The 21289-nt window shown below is 46.1% G+C and overlaps 1 protein-coding gene across 1 annotated transcript in view; it reads left to right on the forward strand.

The window, feature by feature from the left end:
* Positions 1 to 5323: 5323 nt before the first annotated feature.
* GAB2 (GRB2 associated binding protein 2) overlaps positions 5324 to 21289 on the forward strand; it is a 63485-nt gene continuing 47519 nt past the window's right edge. Inside the window, exon 1 of the mRNA XM_004708854.2 lies at positions 5324 to 5618. Within this exon, the coding sequence (XP_004708911.1) occupies positions 5357 to 5618 (262 nt within the window). The 5' untranslated portion in view covers positions 5324 to 5356. The remainder of the gene's footprint in view (positions 5619 to 21289) is intronic.

A 21289-nucleotide genomic window follows, 5' to 3' on the forward strand; every position in this document is an offset into this window, starting at 1 on the left:
TGGGCCGGGCAGTGTTAGTTCCTCAACTGCCTAGTTAGCATTGAATTAATTGACTGTGGAGGTTGTTTTGTCATTTTAATTAGCATTTCCCCAATGACAGTATAGTTGAGATCTTTTCATATGCTTACTGTCATTTGGCGGTCTTCTTTTGTCTGATGCCTATTCAAATGTCTTAGATTAGTTTCTAGGCATTCTTTCTATGTTCTGAGAATAGACAATTTATTGCAATTCAGTTCTCTGATTCTCTTTTATTGACTTTTCACTCACTCAACAGTGCCTTTTGGTGGTCAGAAGATTTTAAATGTAATGTAGTTGACTCATTTCTCTTGTATTAGTAATGCTTTTGTGTATGCAAGAAATCTTTTCCTGCCTTAAAATGAAGATAATCTGTACTTTATTCTACATGCTTTCTTGTTTTGCCTTTTACATTTGAGTCTATAATTCCCCTGACTGGATGGTATGAAATAGGATCAGGCATCTTTCCTTCCCCGCATGGTTATCAAATTGGCCCAGCACCCTTGTAGAAGAGATGTGTCTCTAGTACCCTGCAGCAATGCCCACTCCCCCTCATCTGTTCATCTTTGTGACGGCCCATTTGTAATGTAGGTAGAGCAGGTTTTCCTTCTAGTGATTACTTCTGGAAGTGAAATGCTTTGCACCGTAAAATATCATGGTGTCTTAAAATGTGCTGTCTTAAAGTAAATCTCTGTTACTGCACGTGAGCCCTGTGAGTTAGGTAACTTAGCCTGGTTCTGGTTCTCTGATGCAGCTGCAGTCACCTGAAGGCTTGACTTGGGCTGGAGGAGTTAATTCTAAGACTGGCTCGTTCTCATGACCAGCATGAGGCCTCAATTCCATGTACTGTATACCTCTCCTCGGTACTGTGTGATTGCCCTTACATTGTGGTTCATTTCCACTAAGCCAGAAGAGAGAATGTCAACTTCTTTTATGACCTTGTGTTGAAAGACACACACTGTCATGTATGCAGCATTCTATTGGTTATCCATATTCAGAATGGAAGAGGACTCCATAAGGCAGTATAGGTGAGACTCACTATGGAGTGGATTCTAACTCATGGCAACCCCATGCACGCAAAAAGGAGCTGCTCCATTGGATGGTCAGATGCAGGTCACCAGCCTGGCTTCATGGAACCTGTGGGTGGGTTTGAACTGCTAACCTTTCATTTAGTAGTCCAGTGCTTCACCACTTGCACCAAGTATTGGCTCTTTAGAGGCTGGCTACTGCACAGAAGTAGAGGAAGCTGGCTAGCATCTTTTGTTTTACATCTTTGTCTGGGTACCTTATTTCTATTTTTGGTTTTTATCTGAGAACCTTCATTTTCCAAGGTAGAAAGTCATGCTGCTTTTACAGCTGAGGTTTCCTTGTGTGCCAACACCCACCACCCACCCCCACCCGCACCCCCCACGACACCCCCTCCCCAACCACCTACACAGTTGTAGGAAAGCTCCTCTTGAATAACACATTCAAAACTCATGTGTCCATATTGTTTTATGTGTCGGTAGTTTTCCATTTTGTGTGATGGAGCCCTTCTCAGCTGAAACCTCTGGACCCCTTTGTAGATATTTATTACCTGGACACTGTATTCATAGAATGGAGAGGGGAGATGCTGAAGTTGAGAGGTCATATAGAATCTACTGTGAGCCTTTTTTCTCTCTCCTCTTCTTACTGCCCTTTCTTCCTACATGAAAGTTTACTTATCGTTTTTATTATATTTATTAGTTTGCATAAATTAACATATGGATCACATGAGGAAAAAATAATCAACAGATCTTCACAGAGTCCCCTTCTGTGCTAAGCTCTCTGGCAAAAAAGACCCTGGCCACACAGGCCCCAAAGCTCAAGATGTTCACATGTAAGCAAATGAAACACCAAACCCAGGTAGGAGCATGGGCGGGGGTGGGGCCGGGCAGGGACTCCAGAGTCAGGATGGCATACTTGGTTATCAGAAAGTAACTGTAGGAGCCCTGCCTCTGTCCAGGTGAGCTGGGGAAGGCCACCCAGAACTGATGTATCTGGAAGTGGCACCGCCTGCGGAGTTTACAGCTAGATGATGTAAGAGGAAAGGCACTTTAGACGGTTTATGCAAAGACATGAAATTATGAGGCCCATTAGGATAATAAGAAGTAACTTACACTGTAGAGTAAGCACTGAGTGACTAGTTGTTGGGTGGATGGTTAAATGACAGGGAGGAAGCAAGGAAGGAAAGAGGGAGAAAAGAAACAAGGGAAGGAGGAGACATAAATGAGGCGATAGAGGTAAGAAAAGTTTGGTGAAAACGAAGAGCCTTGCTCAGTAACAGTTCCCGAAATTCAAAGAGGAGGAGAAGAGGGTATGTTTGCACAGCCTACTTGGGAAGAAGCAAAAAAGTACAAAATTACCTGTAATCTATTCTACATGAAAAATACAGACGAAATGTCATGGAAATTCCACGGGAGTCATTTCAGTGGAACGAACCTGGAGCTACTGTACTTTTTGGGGTTGCTTTTGCTTGGTTCTGAATTATTTGGTCCCAGAAAACATGAAGTTGGAGAGAAGGTGTTGGGCAGGAAAGATGTGAATTGGGGACTGTTCTAGACAGGCGTGCCTGCTCTATCCTAAATCCATCAGCAGTCTGGAGGCAGGCGTTTTTCAGTCTGAGCCCCTGTCCTGAAAGCAGAACCTGACGGCCTCTGATGGCTATCTGTGTGACCCCCTTTCTCTGTGTGTGCGTATGCTTGCGCCTGTGTCCCAGAGACTTGGACACAGCTCTCAACCGAGAAGCTGTCAGGTGCTGCTTCCAAAAGAAGGAACAAATCTGTCTTGGAAAAAGTACAACCAGAATGCTCTTCAGACAAGATGATAGTGAGGCTGTATCCCTCGAGAAGGACCACATGCTCGGTAAAGTAGAGGGTTGGTGACCAAAAGAAAAAGGCCCTCAGGAGATGGGTTGACACAGTGGCGGCAACAATGGGCTCCAACTTAGCAATGATTGTGAGGGTGGCCGGGACCGGTCCGTGTTTCGTTCTCTTGTTCTACGTCACTATAGTTGGAACTGATTCCATGGCACCTAACAACGATAACTTACTTTGTCATGATAGTAAATGTGAAATGTCAGATAATGAGATAGTAAATGAGGACTATGTGTACTAGGTACATACAGCAGGATTGGTCAGCAGCCTAAGGTTATGCTTGAATTTTTGAGACCAGTCAGCACAGTTGTATGATTTTCTCCATTTACAAGCTCTGGTGGTATATAGTGGGTTATGTTTTAGGGCTGCTAACTAATTGCTAGGTCAGCAGTTCAAATACACCAGCCAGTCCTTGAGAGAAAGATGAGGCTTTCTGCTCCCACGAAGATTTATAGCCTTGGAAACCCACACGGGGGCAGGTATACGCTGCTCATAGGGCTGCTGTCATTCGGAATCGATGCCATGGAAGCGAGTTACGTATATCTCAGTGGGAACAGGTAGAATAGGCAGAGCATTACACCTAGCCAGGAATCCTGGCGTTGCCCCATAAGTAAGAAATTTAGAAGAGAGCAAAAGAATGGTTATTATGATGGGATACAGGAACTGAGGTTAATGAGAAGGGGAGGTAAAGATGAGAGTAAAAAGATGTAGGCTCAATGGAGTGTCGGCCCCATGTGGTTAAGAATTGTGATAATAACCAAACAAATAACAACTGTCATGCTTTGGGCTCATTTGCATTACAAAAGCCAATTATGTGAGGTGGGGTAGGTGGTAGCAAGATGATTCTCATTGTATAGATGAGGCAAGATCTGAAGAGGTAAATGACTTAATTTAAAATCACCCAGCAAGGAGCAAAGCACAGACACAACCCAAGAAGGTCTATTATATGTAGTCTTATCACCATAGAGTGTCTATGAGTCAGTGTCAACTTGATGGCAATGAGTTGGGTTTTTGGTGTGCATTACCACTTTGTGATATCTGCTCACAGATTGCTTAGTTTTGTAGAAGAGATGGAATGTAAATACAATATAAGAGAATGTGCAATGTGTAATCAAGTGTCCAAATTCTGTAGTGTGGAATGGGATCAGGAGTTTGTTCAGTCAGTAATACTCAATGAGCTTTTAGTATATAACAAGGCAATAGTATAAATACCCTATAGATAAATACCCCCCAAAAACCCTTAAGTTGTATGCTTCAGATAAATCTTGCGAGAACTTTTTCCCCAATTCTTCCAAGTTATCGTGGCTCGGTTTAAGAAAAAGAAAAAAAAAGCTGTACTGAAAATCAAAAAACTTGTTTTCATTAATTACTGCATGACATTATTGTTCCAACTCACTGTGTGTCAGTGTGGGTCCCAGTCTGTACACTGAGGAGCTGCTATGATTTGACAGGATTCACCTGCCTAAAAGTACTTTGGATTTGCATCTGTATTCAGCCAAAGGGAGCAGTTGCTATAAAGTTGTTGTAATTTTCATCTAGTCTCTTGGTAGAAAACGTTGGAATGAACCTATAGACACAACAAGTAGAAGAAGGGTTCCTGGGGTGTACGTAAGGGGGGAAAGGGGCGCTGATATCAGGGGATTCAAGAAGGAAGAGAATATTTTCAAACTGACTGTGGTAGCAATTGTACAATACTGCTTGATGTGACTGAACTATGGAATGATAAATCCTTATTAGCTCCTAATAAGATGATTTGGGGGGAAAAGTTGAAATACTGCTGGGTTCTCTAGAACAACAAAATCAGTGTGTGTGTGAAAGAGAGAGAGAGAGAGTGTGTGTGTGTGTGTAGAGAAAGAGAGAAAGAGAGAGATGGATTTCAAGAAAATGGCTCATGCAGCTGTGGAGGTTGTAAGTCCCCCAAACTTGGCAGGTCCTATAACAAGCTGTTGGCTCCCACCCCATAGCCAGAGTTTGGATAATGATGAGGCAGGTGCAGGATCAACAAAGAGAATGCATACTTAGGTAGAACATCCACAGATACTGGGTGCTGGCCACACCCCCCAAGGAAACTTCCCTTACGTCAGATCACAGAGTGGAGAATAATTGCATAAAATAGAGAACCACGGTCTAGCCAAGTGACGCATAATTACAATAACCGTCATAGCCACATCTTACTTGTTATTCACGAGACCCTATTTGTACAGTGAAATGCTACATGAATATGCATTTTAAAATCCTCCTCCGTTTTTGAAACTATGAGAAATACAAAAGAGAGACATAAGCCATGTTCAGCCGGCGTGCCAATTTTTCCCCATCCTCTACCTCGTCGTTTATAAAGATCTGTCCATTGCTTTGAAAACACTGACGACTCTTTTCTCCTCTTTTTACTCCTTTTGCATGGTATTCAGGCCTGGAAGAAACGCTGGTTTATCCTACGGAGTGGCCGGATGAGTGGTGACCCAGATGTTCTGGAATACTACAAGAATGATCACTCCAAAAAGCCCCTGCGGGTCATCAACCTGAACTTCTGTGAACAGGTGGATGCAGGCCTGACCTTCAACAAGAAGGAGCTGCAAGACAGCTTTGTGTTTGACATCAAGACCAGTGAGAGGACCTTTTACCTGGTGGCTGAGACAGAGGAGGACATGAATAAGTGGGTCCAGAGCATCTGCCAGATCTGTGGCTTCAACCAGGCTGAGGAGAGCACAGGTATGCGGCCCAGCACAGGCCTTTTTCAGAAGGGGTTTGGGGTGAGGTGAGTCTTAGAGGAGACCTGGAGGTTGGCTCTCAGAGTCCTTGAGCAGAGGGGGCAGGCTGTAGGTAAGCGTTCCTCTGCTCCGGAAGCTGTCTTTCCTCTTCGGCAGAGGAGGAAGAGGTGGAAGGTAAGAGCAGTAAAGGTTGAGGACCACTCTGCAAATAGGAAAATGAAGAGGGGCCCAAATATTAGAACTCCTGGTCCTGACTGTGCTCAAATGGGGAACCAAGAAATATGGGGGCTGTGATAAAGCATCAGGTGCTTCTTTTCAGGGACCGCAACGCCGTGCTCATTTCTCAGTTCTGCACCTCTCGCCGCTTCCCTTCACTCTCTCCTGCTCTGAATCCTGTTACCGTAGACCAGTCACATTTTGATCCCCTTTATGACCCGCCCCTTCCCTGTGCCCAATACTCCACCTATTACATACCTTCCTTAGAGAGCTACACACTTACATGTAGTCCTTTATTGTAAGGGCCCTTTGTGATGGTTACTGACATTCCCTCCAGTGTCCGTCATGGTAGGAGGGAGACTAGGAGAGTTTGGATTTGGACAGCTTTAATGAAGGAGCAGTTCAACTTTTTGAAATGACTTTTCAATTGCACAGAGCAAGGACTGGCAAACGTTGGAGACCAAAGAGCCAATCCTGTCCCTCACAACAATTTAAACATTATTTGAGAGCCATAAATAGATGTTTACAAACAAGTATCCTTTAACGGAAACTATGATAGTCTCGTTGTCATTTTCAGTTTTCCCTCAGAGCCATCTGTCCGTACCCAAAGAGCTGCATGTGGCTCTCGAGCCGCAGTTTGCCGCCCAGGCAGGGAGTGTTGCTTCACATCTGTTTGGGACGGATGTCGGCTTCTCTTGATGGTCGAGGCACAGGCTCTTGTCTGAGCTGAGTCGGTGGTCTAAATCAACTGCCATTCAACCTGCACGTGGGGGTTTTGAAATGCGGATGCCAAGGACCTATGCCACGTCAATTAGATTAGGTGGATCCTTAACAGCTTCTCTCTGAGTAGCCGGGATCAGCACTCACACACATTTTCTGTAAATATCTTAGACTTGACAGGTCTCAAATACAGTCTGTTTCATATTTGTATTTTTCTAGTGCTTTAAAAAACGTAAAAAGCATCCTTAGCTTATCAGAAGCATTGACATCATGTGTGGACTTGCCAGTAATAAATACTAGGATTCCACCCCAGGACTAGTGAATGAGAAACTCTGTTGGTTGGGCGTTTTTACACAACCGGCAAGTAAATTCTGATGCCAGATAAGGTTGGGGGACCACCTAGGTCTAGACTCTCGCTAGACAGAGAAAGTTTGGTGCACCTGCAAGGTCAGCCTTTCCTGGGGGCGTGTTAGAGATGCACAGATCTGAAGCGTCAGAACCTGCATATTTACAAAAACTTTCTCTTTTGTAATGGTTTTACACCTACAGACAAGTTGCAAAAATAGTGCAGCAAGATCCCATATACCCTTCACTCAGCTTTCCCCCATGTTAACAACATCTTACTTAACCACGGTCCAGTTATCAACACTAAGCTGTTAATACTGGTACAATGCTGTTAACCTGACTTGGCTTTGACCTGTTTTTCGTGTATCTGCTTGTTCTGTTAAAGACACGATCCAGGGTGCCACATTAGAGTTAGTTGTCCCGTCTCTGAGGCTTTTCCAACCTGGACATTGACACTTATATAAAGTACTCATGGGTACTTTGTAAACTGTCCCCCAATTTGGACTTGTCTGATTCCTTTGTCATGATTAGATTGAGGATTACCAGTCCTTAGAAGACAACATACTGGTAGCTGACAACAGTGACAAACCACAGCGATGCTGTGCCTATCTTGGCACATGGGATCAGGAAGCACCTGATAGCAGGATGCTTTCTTACCAGTCATGGTAACATTGATCACTTGGCAAAGGTGTTCTCTGCCAGGTTTTTCCACTGTAACATTACTATACTTGTTCTTGCCATTAATAAACACGTGGAGAAGATAATTGGATGATATGCACCCATTGTATTTCCCTAAAACTTGCCCCACTAATTTTAGTATGCATCAAAGGATCTTGTTGGCAGCATTTATTATTTAACAGCAGTTTTCTGTTTACCTGGATCTGTTTTCACCTGTTTTATCCCCAGGTGATAAGTGCACAATACTGGTTGACAAACTTTACGCTGGATTCATTGATCCCCAAGCCTGGCAGGTCATGAGTTTATGCTTAACTAACTAATAGGTGGTAATTCAGTAGAGTTGATTGGGTACTGAGGAGTCGATAGTTTATAAGAAAATTCTTTCCACAGAATGGGAGAAAGTGTTTTCAAATCATATAGCTGATAAGGTTCTAATATCCAGATTAGATAGGAACTCTTATGCCACCAATAGTAACTCCCCAAAAAAGAGACAACCCAATTTTAAATTGGACAAATGATTTTAATATAGTTCTCCAAAGAAGATACACAAATAACAAAAAAACACATAAGATACTCACATTATTAGCCATTTTGGGAAGTGCAAATCAAAACCACAATGAGATATTACTTCCGGCAAGGATAATTGTGGAAAAAAGAGAATGGGAACTTATTGGAATCAACATACATTGCTTGTGGGAATATGAAAATGGCACAGCTAATTTAGAAAACGGTGGTGGTTACTAAAAAATGTAGACATAGAATTACCACATAGCCGAAGTATAATCCCCAAGAGCTGCCAACCGTGTTCATACATAATCCTGTACGTATGTGCACAGCAGCACTCGCTTCCTAGAAGCCAGAAAGTGGAAACAACCCAAGTGTCCATCAACTGACAGATGGATGAACAACTGTATTATCTACATGTACATATGAGGGGGTTTCAAAAAGCCTGTGTAAAAATTGAGTTAAAAGATAAGGAAAGTTTACCCAAAACTTTTTGAAGTCTCATTGTATAATGAAATATTTTTCAACGAGAAAAAGGGATGAAGTCCTGATTTTTGGTCCCACATAGGTGAACTTGTAAAACATGATGCTAGGTGAAAGAAAATAGATAGAAATAAAACATGGATTTCATGACTTACATGAACTGTCCGGAATAGGAAAATCCATATAAACAGAAGATAGATTGTTGGTTTCCAAGGGTTGAGGTGGTGGTGGTGAATGGGGAGTGACTAACGGGTATGGGGTTTCTTTCTAGGGTGATGAACATGTTCTGGAATTAAATAATGGTAAGAGTTGTACAACGGTGTGAATATACTATGTGTTAGTCTGGATACTTTAGAGAAAAAAATCCACAGAAACTCATGTATAAGAGAGATTTTTATATAAAAGTTAAGTGCACATCAAGAAAACATCCCAACTCAGTGCTGCCCAAGCCCACAAGTCCAACATTAACCCAGTAACCCATATGTCCAACACAAATCCACAAAGTCCTCCTCCACCTCACAAAACAGACACAGTGATGCCGACTGCAAGAGGAAAGCCGAGTCAGTGAATGTGTAAGCACCTCAGCGCTGGCAGGGGTCTCCACACGGCTGCTTCAGCACTCAGGGCTGCATCCGGGTAGGTCCATGTGGTTTCTCCTCAGGGATGTCTTGCAGGAAGTGAGCCTTGCCAGCTGAAGCAGGGAACTTGCTAAGGCAACTGCACCCTGGTCCAACCGTCAGAAAGTAAGAGACCCGAGAACTAGAAAGGCGAGGCTCACCAAACCATTTATCCCTCCCCCCTTCAATTAATCTCACATGTGTTTATCGGCCAGGTTGGCACAATAAACTAAAGACCTCATACTAAAACAAACAATAACATGAATTCTTTACTTCTTAGTAAGTGGAAATTTTATGGGAGGAGAATATATTTCCATTAAAAAAAAAAGTTTTTCAGATGATTCTGCTAACCAGTCAGCTTTTGGCACCATTGGAATTAGGGCCAGCCTCATAATATCACATACAGGTAAAGCTGGGCTCATGATAATTCTAAAAATGGGTGCTGCAGTACATTGACAGGGACCTGCTAAAACTCAAGCTGAACTTAGAAGAAGGGATATCATTGCTGTCAGGTGAATCTGGGCTAACGGCAGAGAATACTAGAAAGATGTTTATTTGTGTTTTATTGACCATGCAAAGGCGTTTAACGATGTGGGTCATAAAACAAACTGTGGAGAACATTGAAAAGATGGGCCTTCCGAATCACTTAGTTTGATCCTGTGGAGCCTATACATAGACCAGAAGGCAGCCGTCCAAACAGAACAAGGAGAAGCTGCATGTTTAAAGTCAGGAAAGGTGTGTGTCAAGGTTGTACCTTTTCACCATACATATTCAGTATATATGCTGAGCAAATAATCTGAGAAATTGGACTACTGTATATGAAGAACACACACAACCGCGCTTGCTGCAGTTGAAGAGGACTTCAAGCACTTAATTGATGAAGATCAAAGAATAAAACCTTCACAAGGGATTGCAACTCAACATAAAGAAAACAAACAGCCCTCAGACCTGGACCAATAGGTTAATAACGTAAACAGAGACTAGATTAAAGTATCAAGGATTTTGTTTTACTTGGATCTAAAATCAACACACATGGAAGCAGCAGTCAAGAAACGAAACAACTTCTCTCTAGAGTTTAAGAGCAGGAATGTCATTTAGAGGACGAAGGTGTATTTGACCCAAGTCTTGGTATTTGTAAGCACATCACGCACATGCAAAATCTAGGAATAAAGAAAGAAAACTGAAGATTGATCAGTGCCTTTGAGTTATGGTGTTGGTAAAGACTACTGAGATAACACGAACTGCCAGAAGAAGCAACCAATCTGTCTTGGAAGAAGTCCAAACGGAATCCTCCTTAGAAAGGAGGATGCCAGGCTTTGTCCCACGTGTCTCAGACCTGTGACCGGGTGAGACCAGTACCTGGAAAGGGGCACTATGCTTCATAAAGTTGAAAGTCATCTAAGGAAGGGGAAGACCCTCGTGGGCTGGACTGGCAAAGGGACTCCTCGGTGACAGTTGTGAGGGGGTGGCAGGCACAGGACCCCTCGCCTTACTTGGTTTTGTTGTCCATAGATCACTATGAGTCAGAACTGACTTGACCAGAAATCTTGACTTAGGAATTCTGTGATTTTTCACCTTCCTTAGGGAAAAGTGAGTTTTATCTTCCTTAGTGAAAGATAATGAGCCCTCATGCATCCTTGTTCTTTGGTATACTCTTTACTTCCTGTGTGGAATTTACGGTTTCCCCCAAATCTTTGTCAAGGGCAGGCTTCACGAATTTTGTTTTTCTATATATTTTGCCTCTGATAAAAAAAAAAAATTAACAGCCACTACAAAAATAGCAATGGTAGGGGAAGTAGAAGAGCAGGGGGAAAAGAACACACACACACAAACACACCCGTGTCCTGGTTTTTCATCGTAAATGGACTCTTTCAGAGGTGAGGATTGGGCCCCAGGGTGGTTCAGCTTCCTTCATTGAGTCCATTCTGACACATAGTGACCCTTTACAGGGTTCTCAAGACTGTAAATCTTCACAAGCTCAGAGAGCCTCGTCTTTTTCTCATGGAGTAGTTAGTGGGTTTGAACTGCTGACCTTGTAGTTAGCAGTCCCCACACCTAACCTACAGTCCCACCAGGACTCTGTTGGAAAGGATTAAGGGAGTTACAAATGACCAAGTGGGTATTTTGTCAAAAACTTAGCTTATTAGAGACTGTTTCCCTGAAAAATTTTAAAGGGGGGTTGATTTGATCAGCTAGCTAGTGGTTTAATTACCAAAGGAAATGATCTGTGACAGGATGTTAGGATTCTCTGTGAAATATTTCTGGTGAAGACAGTAGGTTTTTCTTCCTTCTCAGAGAAGAATCAGGTGTATTTCGAGATTCAGCCACACAGTGAGATAGGTTTTAATTTAATGTTGTTCTTAAAAGGATTAATTATAGAAAACCCTAAGGTAAGGAATTAGAACTTCATCCTCTGTGGTCAGGATTTTACAACTCCTCTTGATATGGTTGCATGTTGAGTTTGTGATATGTGGATGAAGTGCCAATGAAACTGTTAAAGAAAAGAACTTAATTAGCCGAGAGTCACTCAGAAGAGAAGTAAGAAGGAAGTTAACATTAGACCACCTACTTTTGCTTAAGTACCTTCCAAAAATTCCATGGGAAAAAGATGAATGAAAAGATAATGGAATCATTCCACCTACATTTGAAGTCTCTTCATATATCATTTAATCCATCTATCAACTTCATTTTTGTTTTTCAAATAAGCAAACTGGGCGATTTCTCCCTTCTGGCTAGGTTTTCCTGTCTCCCGCAGGACTAGCTCTCTTCTCCATCCTCCTTCCTGCTGTCCCTCTTGGCTGCGTCACACAAGGTGCCCAACTCTCATCAACCCCTGGAATCCTTCCTGGATGCAACTCTCCGTTTCCCGGGGCCTCTTGGTAAAAGTCCACTCACCTGGATCTGAGAGGCAGCCTCTGCCTTACTTGAGGAGCGCTCTGTACTATCTCCCCTCCAGGATCACATAAAGAAGCAACTAACTAAGCATTCGCAGTGGTTCTTTGAGGTAGTGATCCTGACCCAAGGCCACACAGCTAGGAAATGATAGTATTAGGATTCTCTTGTCACCCAGGTGTATTTTTCCATTGCACTGTGCTTTCTCGTGGTCCTTAACCTCGGGGAAGGCAAACCAGTGTCAGAACCAAGCTTGGATATTTGTGTCCCTTTGGAATGGTAGCACCCCTGACTTCTTCCACCAGGGGTCCTGCAGCTGGCTTTGGTTCCCACTGCATACCAATCTGGATTGCTCAGGTTGTTGGGTTGGAACATTACTATTTCAGTGTCTTTAATCCACTAGTTAGGTTCCACTGGTGAGTCCATAGGCTGGAAGCAAGGATATATGAGTTCATATCACAACCGTGTGATCGAAGTCTCCATGTCTTCCTATACAGTAAGGGTAAAATACTTCCAGTCTCTCTCATCCAGTGCTTCTGCTTCTCCATGGATGCTTTAAGGCTCACTAACAGCACCTCAAATTGCTTCTGTTCCAAAGGACCATTCACATGTAGGGATCTCTTCTAGACTTGTTCATTCCTGTGTCCCTACTCACTGCATCATCCGATAGAGACTGTTTTTTAATGTGGGGAGCCCCCTTAATACACAGAGCATGCACCCTTTTTGTTATCGACCTTTGGTGCTGTTGTTGAGAACGCACACACCAATCCAACAGTCTCTCCATGTCCTGTTAGTGACACTGGTGACGGCCCGTGATGTCACCATTCTGCCCGTCCTTTCACATAAATTTACTGCCCCATAAGATCCCCATGCATGGAGAACCTGGACAGGGAGTAAGAAGGTAGAGGAACAACTGACGCATTTGAACTGTGGTGTTGACTACATGAACGATTTCCAGGAGAAACCCACAAAATGGACTGCCAGAAAAACGAACAGATCTGTCTGAGGATAAGTAGAGCAGAATGCCCTTTGGAATCAAGGATGGCGAGACTTCATTCCACATACTTTGGACATGTTACCAGGAGGGACCAGTCCCTGGAGTGTGTGAAGTATGAAGTCAATGAAAAAACGGAAGCCCTTCAGCAAAATGGATTGAGTCAGTGGCTGTAACAATAGGCTCAAGCATAGCAACCAATGTGAGGAGGGGGCAGGACCGGGCACCGCTTTCTTCTGTTGTACCCAGGGCTGCGGTGCGCCAGAGCCAACCCCAACAACCATGGAGGGTCCTGCGGAATCTTGCAGGTCTCGTCCCCTATAGTTCTTAAAAGAGCACAGGGTCAAGGCAGATGTTTTTTGATTTTAACTAGTTAAGTTTAATGTTTGGTTGTAAGAAAAACTCGGGGTTGTTTTTGATTTAAGGTTTAAAGACTATCTCAGGACAATATTGTTTTTTAAGAGTTGGGATGGATTCCATGTAAACACACACACTTCCGTTTTTACATTTCAACTGGAAGAGGCTTTGCGACAGATGGAGTCTTTTTTTCTTTTAGCCACCCCCAGCTTCTGATTTCTACTGCCAGGCACCTCCAAGTCCTTACAGATCCCAGCCTGAAACTGTGCGGGGTAAAAGCCAGAGGATGAAGAGCAGAGCAGGAGTGAAAGTGTGTCTGAGCATCGACATACGGGCAGAGGAAGCAGCAGCCTCCAGATAGAGAACGATTTCCAAGAGAAACCCACAAGACGACCAGAAGGAAAAGCAATTCCAAGAACAGATCTCCACTCTGTATCACATGTGCAGGGGGTGGGGGTCGGGACATGGTATGTGTGTGCACGAGCCGAAGTGGGAACCCCACTTCCTTCCTCTGGGAATCGAAATCGCCTCCAAGTCCTCAGACCAAGGAAGCCGAGAGCCGCTCTGAGCTATGTCAGTGGGTAGGCAGGCCCACGGCCTCGCATTGTGGCCCAGTAGTGCGCAGCTGCCCCTGACCAGATGTAGCAAACACAAAAGGAATCCACTTTCAGCAGGGCGCTTTGATGAATTATTCATGGCCTCAAGAGTCAGCCACTGAGGAAAGCCCTCATCCCTTTTGAATCCTCAAAGCCCAGGACTTTTCCTTCCTTTTCTTCCCCTCCCTGCTTCTTGCATTCAGTAGTCATTCCAGGGCTGGCCCAGCACTATCACCTGCTCAGAGAGGCAGGCAGGCTCTCACTACACTTGAGTGCCAGCTGTGCTGTTGAACTTGCTGTGTGATGTGGGACTTTTTAATCATCATCTGGAACATGAAACGGTGCCCCCTCTCAGGTTGCTACACCTGTAAACGTTCTGAAAATGAATAGGTGCACACTGAACAGCAGCTACTGCTTGTACCATTTTCTGTGCAGTGGTTGTCATCATGGTGATGATGACATCTGTAGGGCAATAAGAACAGGATATCATTTAAATATCTGTACTTCTTTGAGAACTTTATAGTCCAGGAACCCCCTGGGACCCATTTCATAAGGAACCAAACAAAATAGGACAGGGAAGAGACCACTAGCATCTGTGCTAGAAACGGAGGTTTCAAGACACTCGGTGTAAAAGCCAAGGTCTTAGCCCCATTGTAGGCCTGGGTGCTCTCACTCCTCAGTCCTCTCAAGCCCTCCTCTCAGACCCGTTTACCACGGCTGCTTCTGAGCCACCAACTAGCCAGAAGACAGACAGCCAAGAGGGAGGAGGAGGAGGAGCAAGAATTGGTAAATCACTGAGAATTGACTCCTTTGGAAGGAAAATGCTTGTCTGTGCATGAATATTAGCCTCCAAGGACTGACTGAGCAAGACAACATGAGCGTTGTCTCGGAAGAGCCAAACTACTGTGAATGAGAGCTCAGCGAGCTTGTGTCACCAGAGCCCTGTTCTCGGAACAGGATTTCTGAAGGAAGGCCAGAGCCGCTGCCGCCTCCTCCTCCTCTCTATTATTTCAGCTTTTATTTTTCCTTCCTTCTCAAACTCCTTGGCAAACACTTCAGAGCAGATGCGTGTCTAGCTTCACAGGATGAAGACTCCCCAGGGTTCCAACCAACTCATCTCCATCTCTTCCCCACCTTGTCGCTGAGAAAATGTGGGCTAGGCTGCCCCTTTAAATGTCTGCAAATAGCAACCTCCTCCTCATCCTGAGGTCTCCCGAGGAACCCAGCAGCAAAGAGATTTTAAGCCCAAGGTCTCAACTGGGACCAAATGATGCCCTCGGGGGACAGCACTTTCAGGGAACTCTTGGCCATCCCAGGGGGAGGAATGTCATTGAGGGCCTCCAAACAATTCCTTCCTCTCTGGAGAGAATGGTTGTTGCCTAAAAGGTTAGGACCGGTTATTCCAGCTGGGTTTCTGACCACAGGCAGAGCTGTGGTGGAGACGGCAGCCACTCAGATGCTTCGAGTGACCTTGCTCCTTCCCTGATGACACACAGGGAGGGGGAGAGCCCGGGAGAATCTGGGAGTGGAGCTGGGTGGGGAGAGAAGAAGGCTTTCTCTCTCCTCATCACTGGGAGGGAGGGCCTTTCCTCCCTTGTTCCCTGTGTGTGTGTGTTTAATGAACTCAGATCACTCAACTCCTTGGGGGGGGAATCCTTGTTGGAAGCTGAGCACGCATGTGGGAGGTAATAGGCTGCTTATTCCTGGCCAAGGCAAATCTCTGGAGGAGCAAAGAACAGCATGGGGCCCGACCAACCAACCCACTGGTTCCTAACCCAGAGGCGAAGGCTGATGTCTGAATCACCCACCCTTTTTTTCCACTGAGACAATGAGGAAAATAAACAGCCAGACCACTTTTCCAGCCAGCTCTGAAAATGCTTAGACCTTTGAAAAAAGAAAAGAGATGTTATTTTAAATAACTCTTAAATAGCAGGCTTTCCTCCTTTTTTCTTTTTTTTTTTTCTTATTTGTGCATGTTGATTTTTGCTTGCTTGGGTGTCTGGCCACCCCACATTAGATCTTGAGTTGGGACGTGAACTCCATAGAAATCCCTACTGACCCATCAGCGGTCCTGGGAGAGGGTCCATGCTGGTCCACAGAGGAACCCTGATCACACACGGTGGTGGGGGGTGGGAGGTGGCAGAGTGGGACCTAACCCTCATCTCTTGATTCTAAGCCCTGAACCTTCCCCTCGCCAACCCAGCCAGCCAGCCAAGGTAAAATCTCCCATGAACTGCCAAAGACCCACAGACTCTCAGAGATAGGAACTCCTCTCTCCAACTCCTAGTCAGTAGAACCTTCAGATGATTCCCAAGAACCCCTCAAAATCTCCCCACCCCATTCCACCATCTTGCTTCTGATCGCCCTGAAGGAGGGGAAGAAATGTTCCCAGAGCCCCAGTCCAACTCTAATTTCTGACGGAGGTAGAACTAAGGCCTTGTGTTGAGTGTATAAGTGACCTTGTACTGGTGAAGATCTTGACTGGGATAAAGCACCCGGGTACCTGCACCAGCAGACACGGCCATCTCATCTCTTTAATGTCAACAGCCCTAACTGAGTCTGTGCGTCGGCCTCAGCTTCCGCCAACAGTAAACTCTAGGAGTTTGGGGCCAGACTAGTGACTTTCAAACCTCTTCCACCCACCCCACCCACTCCCGATTATCTTGGCGTGTCATACAATTCAGTAGTTCACTCAGGTCAAGAAAGGTTTTGCAATCATCACCACAATCAGCTTTAAAACTTTTTCTTTCTTCTTGTAACCATTGTGGTTGACTCATTTCTCCCACCCTCACCTTCAAGGCCCCCAGGAAATCATTAATCCAGTGACTGTCTCTGTAACACCCTCCACCCCCACCCCACACACACCTGCCAGTTTCCCTATACAGCTAAACTCAAAACAATGGCAACCAACAGACAAGGAAGGACCCAGCAACAAAACCTCGGTTACATGAAGCTTGTAACCAGCTCTTACATGAACCACTGTGTAGGTAGTCCCTGACCAAGGGCTCTGCCAGTCCATGCTTAAGTCAGGCAGATGCCTCTCTTGATTTAGTTATCATAGCCTGCTCTGCAGTAGCATTCTGAACAGTAAATCATTACATTGAGCACCTGTAATGACCCCATCAGCCGACGGTGTGCTGCCCTCTTGCCTGTACAGGTGTACCTCGTCTCATGTTGCACAGGGAACGCACACCTCTACAGACCCCTGGTTTGCGCCACTCTGTGCGGAGCCAGGCTCTTGGCACTGTTTCCTTAGCAGCAGGGGCTGACTTCGTGTCTGCCTGTCAGTTCCCACAGCCCGAGGGAGCTTCAGACGTTCCGTGGGAAAACTCCATTGTCCGGCACTTTCATTTGGCCACAGCTTTTCTGCAGCGCCTCGCCCTCGTGTCCCACACATGCTTGTAACGCACGTGTAATCGACGGCAGTACACAGCTGCCGTGCGCACAGAGAAGCCCCACTGGCTGTGGCTGGGACTCTCTTTAACGAGGTGTTCATTTGGCTGCAGTGGTCTGAGATAACGCCTGCCGTGCACATGACTGAAAACAAAATGTACAAAGCAGAAAGTAAAGGGGGGCTCGTTGCAGCTTGCCTGTGTCATAAGTCAGGTACTATATACACCCCAGACCCACAGCCATCTAGACTGACTCAGAGCAGCCCTTTATGAAGTTCCCGAGGCTGTAAGAGCAGCCAGCCGGGGCTTCCTCCCAAAGAGCAGCTGGAGTGTGGAACCACCCACCTTCCCATCAGCAAACCAGTGCTCTCCGAACATCCCACCAGGCTCCCAGTCAGTGACTGTTCCTGCATCTAAAATGGGAGCAGAGGCTGCTTTGAATAGTGTTGGGGAGGAGCTCAAGTGCTGCAAGCCAGAGCTGCCGCCGGCTGGCCTGTCCCTTTTCCTTTCCAATGGTGGCCTGGTGGCTCAGCTTGGGTAACATAAAAGTACCACACGGGGGTGACTAAAGAGCAGGAATCAATTTTCTCACAGCTGCAAGGCTGCCATCCAAACCGGGGTCTCGGCTGTGTCCGTTATGGCTGGGAGCCTCTATATTAGTTTCTGACATCTGCCAGCAATTCTTGGCGTTCTAGGCTTAGGGCGCCTGTCCCCATCATCACATGGTGTCTGTCTTCCCCAACTGTGTGTCTCCATCCTGCTCTTTTTTTGGTGAAGTAAAATTGCTTAAATGCGGCTCCTCTATCCATGTCTCTAGAGCCTTGGTTGCCTAGTGGTTATGCATTGGACTGCAACCCACAAAGTCAGCTGTTCAAAACCACCAGCAGCTCCTCAGGAGAAATACAGGGCTTTCTACTCCTATAGTGGAGTACAGTCTCAGAAATCCACAAGGGCGATTCTACTTTGTCCTGTGGGGTCACTGTAAGTCAGCATCAACTCGGTGGCAGTGAGTTTGGTGGTGGTGGTGTTTTTTAATTTAATGTCTCTTTAGTGATTGAACAGGACTATGGAAATAGGGTGTGTGAAGTACGTCCAGAGGGGTTTGGTCAGTTTAGGTTGCCACTCCCCTAGGTATAAGAGCACCATCCCAGAAGCAAGAAGAGAGAGAATCCCGGAACCATCCAGAAAAAAGAACCACCAGCTGAGACCCATCTGTGCCAAGGCGAGCCCAGAGGCCAAGGTACAGAGGCCATGGGAGAGCAAAGGAGCCGCAACCAGAAGGGAGCAGAGGGGCGGTGCCCTGAGACCGCGAGACAGTGGGGTGGGGCCGTCCTGGCAGAGGTCACGGAGGCATGTGACTGAGAGGCCGTGGGTGAACTTGAGCTGCTGTGCACCCCAGACTAATGTTTGGGGATCCTACCTTACGGTCACTTGAGTCTTGCCCTGTGAGTTCATCGTGTCCACAGCGGCCAAGGGAGGTCAGACACCCCGCTGAAGGGAGGAGGCCAGCTGCTGCTGTGAGGTGCCGCTGTAGGCAAACCTGCACACCACCCAGCAAAACACCAGCCGGTCCTGTGCCATCCTCGCAATTGTTCCCACGTCAGCATTCCTTGTGTCAGTGCATCTCCTGGAGGGCCTTCCTCTCCTTCAGCGCCCCGCCCCTTGACCAAGCAGGTGCCCTTCCCCAGGAGCTGCTTTCTCCTGATGACACGTCTCGCCAGTCCTCCTTCCCCAGGAGCATTCCGGCTGTCCTTCCAAGGGAGATGTGTGTGGTGTTCTCGCAGGCGTGGGACCTGCAACATTCATTGGCAGCACCACAATGTGACTGCATCGATTGGGATGAGGTTTGGACTTCGGTGGGATTTGGTTTAGGTTCCACCTATTTCCAAATGGTCTCCTTAGCGTAACAGGGTCATATTTACAGTTCAGGGGTTTGGACTTCACCCTGACTTGTGGGGAGGTGGGGCACATTGCAATGCATCAGCTATGGGAAGGCGGTGTGGAAGAGCCTTGTGCCTTGGGCAGACATGCAAAACAGGATGCCTTAGATCAGTGCTAAGTTAGGAGCAGCTTTGTCAGTCCACAACCAAATGGAAAACACGAGGAAGATGTAGTCAGTTTTCATAAAACTATAGGTAGCCAGGCCTCCTTTTATTCAGATACTATGTGTGTGTGTGTGTGAGAGAGAGAGAGAGAGAAACTGTCTTCTTTTGACAAAATGACAGTCTAGTACAGTGGTTCTCAACCTTCCTAATGCCGCCACCCTTTAATACAGTTCCTTATGTTGTGGTGAGCCCCACTGTCGGAAATAAGTGTTTTCCTATGGTCTTAGGCGACCCCTGTGAAAGGGTCGTACTGTCTGGACTAGTAAATCATAGTTTTTCCATAGTTGACATAACTCAGTGTGTCCGCTTCTCAGTGTGCCTGAGTGAATCCATGGAGAAGCAGTGCTTTCCCTCATCCGTGAAATGGAATGCTGTAAACTGCGACCTAGACAATATGTGGTGTCAGAACCACCTAGTCCAGCCTGGTTCTGCAGTCATAGCCAGTGACCTTTGAACCCCACGGTCACATTCAGCCCACCCCCAGCAGCATGAGGTCATGCTCTCCAAGCCATTGTCTCCTGCACAGCTCTGGCCCTGCTCCCATGTCCTGGTGCCAGCCCTCGATAGGATTTGGCTGTACTTCCCTGTCCTTGAAGCTTTGCCCTACTCACCTTGGGCTGGACTTTACCTTGCTTTTGTTTGTCCGTTCTCCAGATCCAGACTTCCCCAGGCCCTGAGGGCTGGGGTCCCACTGGCAGACATCTGCGTTCCCAGTGGTTGGTTGGTCTGCACTTCTGAAGAAAGGCTGCTCTGCTTTCGCTGGGCCTGCCTCCTCCTCTTGGCCTCTGGGGCCCCCTTTCCTAGGCGATGCTCAGTCACTGAGCACACCCAGCTCTGAGCACTCCTTATGCCAGCCCCGCTTCCAGGGAGAAGTGTCCCTCCCTGCCCGCTTGGCATCTGGTTATAGGTCTAGGGAAATGTGGAGACTTGTCTAGCAAGTTAGATGCAGCAGGGAAAGTATTTCAAGTTATCCTCAAGTGAGAAAAAAAAATTGAATTGATTTCTGAATTTTTCTTCAACAAACAAATGCTTGTCTGGCCAATGCAGGAAGAAAATTGAAGTTTTAATCAACTCAAAGTTAACGTCCATCTGGGTGTTTCTCAGTTAATTTGGGGTTCCATTGCCTTTTTCCTGGGGTGACAAGGGGCTGCCAAGATGCTTCAAACCAAAACCAAACCACTGCTGCCGAGTCCTTTCCAACTCCCAGAGTCCCTGTGGGACGGAGTAGAACCACCCCTGGGGGTTTCCAAGGCTGTCAACCTTATGGGAGCAGACAGCCTCACCTTTCTCCTGTGTAGTGGCTACCTTTGTTCCCAAACTGAATTGTCCAAACCCCCCACCCCCACTCCATCCCACCACCTTTTCAGAAAAACAAATTACTCAGCACTGCCTAACAATGAAAAGTGTTTGGACTGCAGCCCAAAATCCAGGGTAAAGTTTAGGTATCTGCTCTTGAGTGCCCCCTCTAAATGGACCCAGCATCCCCAGAGGGCAAAATCACCCACTTTGGGAAACTCTGGGTGAATGGCCTTAAACTGCGGACCTAGCAGTACCCAGTCCAACTCGTAGCTGCTACCCACCCCAGCAGCACACCTTCCCAGAGGCCGAGGGGGCTGAAGCACCACTGGGGGATGAGAGAGGAAGCAAGTGAGAGGCTGGGACGCAGAACCTTAGAGCCATCATAAAACCCTCTCATTTAGCCACTGATTGATGAAGTTTAGATGCCATGCTCTGACAGTAGACGGGTGTTTCAAGGTTTTAGGAACAAAACAA

Source organism: Echinops telfairi, unplaced genomic scaffold (assembly GCF_000313985.2).
Source record: "Echinops telfairi isolate 266 unplaced genomic scaffold, ASM31398v2 ScPeMD7_1713;HRSCAF=2227, whole genome shotgun sequence".
Lineage (NCBI taxonomy): Eukaryota > Metazoa > Chordata > Mammalia > Afrosoricida > Tenrecidae > Echinops > Echinops telfairi.